This window comes from Camellia sinensis, chromosome 8, assembly GCF_055761805.1.
Source record: "Camellia sinensis isolate YWXY chromosome 8, ASM5576180v1, whole genome shotgun sequence".
Lineage (NCBI taxonomy): Eukaryota > Viridiplantae > Streptophyta > Magnoliopsida > Ericales > Theaceae > Camellia > Camellia sinensis.
Genome location: NC_138968.1, coordinates 111,784,931 through 111,790,701, shown reverse-complemented (window position 1 = coordinate 111,790,701; position 5,771 = coordinate 111,784,931). Strand labels below are relative to the sequence as shown.

Sequence of the window (5,771 nt, the reverse complement as noted above, 5' to 3'; positions counted from 1 at the left end):
TATAAGCAAACTCAACCAATGGCAAATAAGTTTCCCAGCTGCCCTGAAAATCCAAAACACACATACGAAGCATGTGTTTTAGGGTTTGAATAGTCCTTTCGGTTTGTCCATCGATCTTTGGATGAAATGTCGTACTAAATCTCAATTCTGTTCCCATTGCATCTTGTAGACTATGCCAAAATCTAAAGACAAATTTAGGATCCCTATCTGATACAATAGACATTGGAACTCCATGCAGTCAAATAATCTCATTAATATAGATAGTAGCAAGTCTATATGCAGTAAATGAAGTCTTTACAACAAGAAAGTGAGCAGATTTAGTCAATCTATCAACTATAACCCAAATAGAGTCCATACCTCTAGGTGTCCGAGGTAGGCCAACAACAAAGTCCATGGTAATATGTTACCATTTCCATTCCGGAATCGGAAAAGATTGAAGCAAACTTGCTGGCATTGTAAGCATTTAGAGTTGAAGTCGATAGTCTCCATGTTCATATTGGGCCACCAATACACTAACTTCAAGTCTTAGTACATTTTGGTGTTTCCTGGATGCATAGTAAACATTGACTTTTGAGCTTCCTTCAAAATTTTTCTTTTTAAATCCTCATCATTCGGAACACACAATCTCCCTTGATATTTTAACATGGAGTCTTCAATTATGAACCCCAGTTTAGGCTTGGTGTCAAGTTCATCACAAATTTTCCTCAAAAAATCATCATTCATTTGTTTTTGCTTAATTTCCTCAATAATGGCAGGCTGGGCAGACATTGCGGCTATCAAGCTGTCTTGATCAAAAGACACCACTTCAATTTTGATTTTTTCAAATTCCAGTAATAGTTCTCTCTTATCTGTGAGTAAACAGACAAGATTCCCCACACTCTTTCTACTAAGTGCATCCGCTACAGTATTGGCTTTACCCGGATGATAGTGAATTTGCAAGTCAGTCTTTGATTAGTTCAAGCCATCATCTTTGACACATGTTCAACTCTTTCTGTGTGAAGAAGTATTTCAAGCTCTTATGATTTGTGTTCACTTCACATTTGGTCCCATACAAATAGTGATGCCATATCTTTAATGCAAACACAACTGCAGTGAGTTCTAGATCATGTGTAGGGTAGTTCTTTCGTGTGGCCTCAATTGTCGAGAGGCATATGCAATCACCTTGCCATTCTGCATTAAAACCCAACCCAAGCCCTTATAAGATGCATCACTAAAAATCAAAAAACCTTCAGTACCTGAATGAATAGTAAGGATTGGAGCTGTAGTCAGTCTTGTCTTCAACTCTTGAAAGGCTGTTTCTCTCTGATCCGTCCATTCAAATGGTTCCCCTTTTCGAGTCAATTAAGTCAATGGCACAACAATTTTTGAAAAGTCTCTAACAAATCTTCGATAGTACCTTGCCAATCCCATAAAACTACGAACTTCTGATACATTAGTTGGGGTAGGTCAATTAATAATAGCTTCAATTTTATGAGGATCCATAGATATACCATCCTTATTAATGATGTGCCCCAAAAATGCAATTTCATAAAGCCAAAATTCACATTTTTTGAATTTCCCATACAATTGTTTTTCTCTAAGTGTTTGAAGAGTCAGTTTCAAATGTCGTTCATGCTCATCTTTACTTTTTGAATAAATCAAGATGTCATCAATGAATACAACAACAAAGTCATATAGGAAAAGCTTGAAAATTCTAATCATTAAATCCATAAATGCTGCATGCACATTTGTAGCTCCAAAAGGCATGACTAAAAACTCATAATGCCCATACCTGGTCCGGAAGGCGGTCTTTTCAATGTCCTCAGCCTTAACCTTCAATTGATGATATCCCGATCTCCAGTCAATTTTTGAAAATATTTGTGCCCTTTGCAACTGGTCAAACAGGTCATCAATATGTAACAAAGGATATTTATTTGTCACCGTCACCTTGTTGAGCTCTCGGTAATCAATGTATAATCGGAGAGTGCCGTCTTTCTTTTTAAGAAAAAGTACTGGTGCGCCCCATGGTGATGTACTCCGTCTGATAAACCCTTTATCAAGCAATTCCTACAACTGAATTTTCAGTTCTTTCATTTTAGTGGTAGACATACGGTAAGGAGTTTTAGAAATTGGTTGAGTCCCCTTTATTACATCAATTGTAAATTCAATCTGTATATCCACAAGTTGGCCAGGTAATTCATCCGGAAACACATCAGGAAAATCTCTCACCACTAGTATATTGTCTAGGGTAATGTCTACAGTTGGTTCAGTTATTACACTATACAAATACCCTTGACAACCCTTATTCATTAGTTTTCGGGCTTTCATGGCAGATATGAGGTATGGTGGAGGAACTACCCCTTTTCCCTCAAAATAAAATTCATCTTGTTCAGGAGGTCGAAATATTACTCGTTTCAAACCACAATCAATAGTTGTATAGTATTTAGTTAGCCAATCCATACCCAACACCACATCAAAATGTCTCATGTCTAGAGGTATTAAATCGTCATACAAAATAGCATTCCCGAGAAATAATTCACATGCAACAAATACAGTTGAACATAGTATGGATCCCCCCATAGGTGATGCAACACATAGCATATAATTCAATGTTTCCATAGGTCTATTCAAAGTTTCAGCAAAAACCATAGAAATAAACGAATGTGTAAACCTGGAATCAATTAAAGCATAAGTAGGTTTACCACAAATGGAGATTGTACTTGACACTACTGCCTCAGCATTTTGAGTATCCCCCGGAGTCGGTGCAAGAACCCTTCCTTGCCTTTGTTCATTTCTTGTTGTAATGGGTGTCGCGTTTGTTCCCGCATTTGTTCCCATTGTTGGAGTAAACCTAGTTGAACTTGCAGTACCATGATTCCCACTTCGATGTGGTTGCGTACAATCCTTTGCAATATGTCCCGTCTTCCAACAGTAATAACAAGCCCCTGATGTGCGATAGCAAACACCCCAATGTTTCTTTCCACAAGTAGCACACGTTGGTGTCGAATTACCACCTTGGCTTGAACCGGTATTACTAGAACTCCCAGATTTTAACTTCTTATTCATTGATGTAGCTCCCTTACTAAAATTCCATCTTCTGCCTTTCTATTCGAAGTTTTGTTTATGGTTGGCCACATTTCTCTCCGCTATTAGTGCCCTATCAAGTATATCCACATATACCGGCAATTTGAGCACATTGATTTTATGTAAAATTGGGTCATGCAAACCTCCTTCAAACTGTCTAGCCTTTTCATAATCTGTATCTACCATATGGGGTGCAAAGCGAGCTAATTTTGTAAACTGAGCCTCATATTCAGTAATTGATTTCTTTGCTTGAGTTCCATTGTAGACACCCCATTTTTTACCGACCTTAAGACTCAGACGTCATCGTCTGTGCACTCGGTGATTGTGCATGATTGTGCTCGTTTTAAGTTTCCGAAGCCTTCGGCTGAGCGCTTTGTCTCGGGACCTCTTAACTTTCTCCTCTTGGCTTGGTTTTTGGACCATACCTTGCTGCCTTTGCCTAGAGGGAAACAAAGGCCTGTAGGCCACTTTTTGTAGCCGTAGGTTACCTTTCCCTCTCGTAGGCCACTTGTAGTGGCTCATAGACTAGTTTCGGGGGCTTCCAGCTGAGTGCCTTGCCTTGCGGACTCTTGTCTTTCTTCCTTTTTGGTTTGTTTTTGAACCAAACCTTGTTACCCTTTGCCTGGAGGGTGGAACAGGGGTGTAGACCAGTTTCCCCCCCTGTAGACCACTTTTCTTCCCTGCCAGCCACTTTTGGTGGTCGGTCAGCCAAGGTGGGTGGTCTGTGGACCACCTAAGGTGGTCGGCAGCCTGCTGCCACCTTCTACTCTCTCTGTAGACCTTCTTCCTCCCTTGCCGACCAGTTTTATTCCCTGTTGTAGACGCGCCTGAACGTCTCGGGAAAATCCTATTTTGTTCATTAGGTTCACTACAGTTCGGACTCAAATGTCACAGTTCTGAATCTAATATCGCAAAGTGTAATGCGAGATTGATAAATCACCAAAGAGTCCAAATCTGACAAATCGTTTTGAAAAAATGATTTTTAGAAAGAAGTGCCAAACATGGACTGCTTTGCCAAATACAGAGTCGCCACCTAAATATTTTATTTTGGGGAATTTAGGAAACCCTGACTCGTGCCTAAGGCCATGTGTCCGTTATCACCAAAGTTGCCTCGGCTCGGGAACTTGGGTACGAGAGGGGAAGGTCATGCAATGAGCACCCCCGCTCGCTCGATCAAAGATCGGCCTTTACTAACATGATATTTTTTTTTTGAAAACACATGTGCTCTTATTCCGGTTATTTAACCTAGAATTACTATGTGATGCGCATAGCATACAAGTATAGACTGGATCGCCTAAGTTAGAACAAAACATCTCATGTTTGTTTTTTAAAGCGGTTTACTACTCGCAAGTAGGCTAAAATACGGAATTTGCCACCCTCAAGTGGGCTTAGAAAACATGGTGATTTGCCACTCTCAAGTGGGCTTAAAACTCGCAATCAATGAATTGTTCCAATCCAAGTAATCCAACCTTCACCCACAGGCATTCAGGCAGTTATATCACGTAAGCAGTTAGCCTCATGGCAAGCATGCTATCATGGCAGTCACTCACACACATGCAAGGATGCTAAAGCACTTACCGAGTACTCCAAGCCAAAACAAAAGCTATGTTAGAAATCAATGCATGATCCTAGCTATGTCAAGAATGCCTAATGCAACACATACAAAATGCAACTAAGATAGGCTTGGCTATTCTAAAATGTCATGTGAAATGCAATTTGATACATGTATTCAAACAGGAATTGAAATATAATGCAGTTAGCATGATGTGCCGAGCCCGGTGCATGCAAGACAGATGAATGGATGCAAACATGTGAGCATAAGGATGCTAATTAAAACATGCCCTAAAACTAACCATCATAAGCTGGTAAATAAAAGGGAGAAAGAAATGGAGGTTGGAAGACATGCATCACACACACGCACACTTATTTACAACAGTTGTGCCCTCTCGACGGAGGGTCTGAATGAATAATACAGAACCAACTAGCTAATCTAAGCTAATCTAGTTAAACTAGTTATTACACAACAGAATGAATAACAAGCTATAGCTAATTGTTACACAACTCTAACTAATTAACAAATTAACTAAGTTAGCAATTGAATAAGCATGTAAACTATATGAAGTAGGCTGCCTCAACTCTGCCTTGGATGACGAAGGATGTGTGCCCGGTAACCTCGTGCGAAAATCCATCGCGATGCCCCGATTTGCCTCTGTTTGCAATTGGTCTCAGAACACTGTAAAAAGCTCTAGAAGGCTGAAACTCCATCATGGGAATCTGTAAGGATGCTGCCGACCAGTTGTTGTCATTGGAGACCACATGCCGACCACTTTCTGTGTTGAAAACTAGAAAAAGTGGTCGGCCAGCCACTTTATCTGGTCGGCCGACCAGTTTCTGCTACCAGATTTCAGTTCGCTGCAACAGAGAGCAAGAAAGGGGCATGACAAAGTATTTGCAACACATGTATGCACAACCACTCTCCCTCTCATTACATAAGCTCAAGGGGGTATGGTTCTCAACCCTCGGGCCACCAATCACGCATCTCGATACATGATGACTGAGGAGCCCAAGTTGTACAACTCAATATGAAATGAATGCACACACAAACACATAAAGCCTAAAACTCCATCATGTATAGTCAAGAGTGTCGGCGACCGAGAATTGAGGCACGTTTCATCACTTTGAGTATGAAACGTCCCTCGTTTCCTGTG

General features: G+C 40.4%; 1 protein-coding gene across 1 annotated transcript; it reads right to left on the bottom strand.

Moving 5' to 3' along the window:
• Positions 1-2,046: 2,046 nt before the first annotated feature.
• Positions 2,047-3,045, bottom strand: LOC145797974 (uncharacterized). The gene has a single exon (XM_082885416.1). It carries the CDS (start codon positions 3,043-3,045, stop codon positions 2,047-2,049), a length of 999 nt encoding a protein of 332 aa, XP_082741542.1.
• Between the last annotated feature and the right edge of the window lie 2,726 nt (positions 3,046-5,771).

What these genes read in the sequence shown, in the direction of transcription:
- LOC145797974 (XM_082885416.1), bottom strand. Translation starts at nt 3,045, where the DNA reads ATGAATAAGAAGTTAAAATCTGGGAGTTCTAGTAATACCGGTTCAAGC.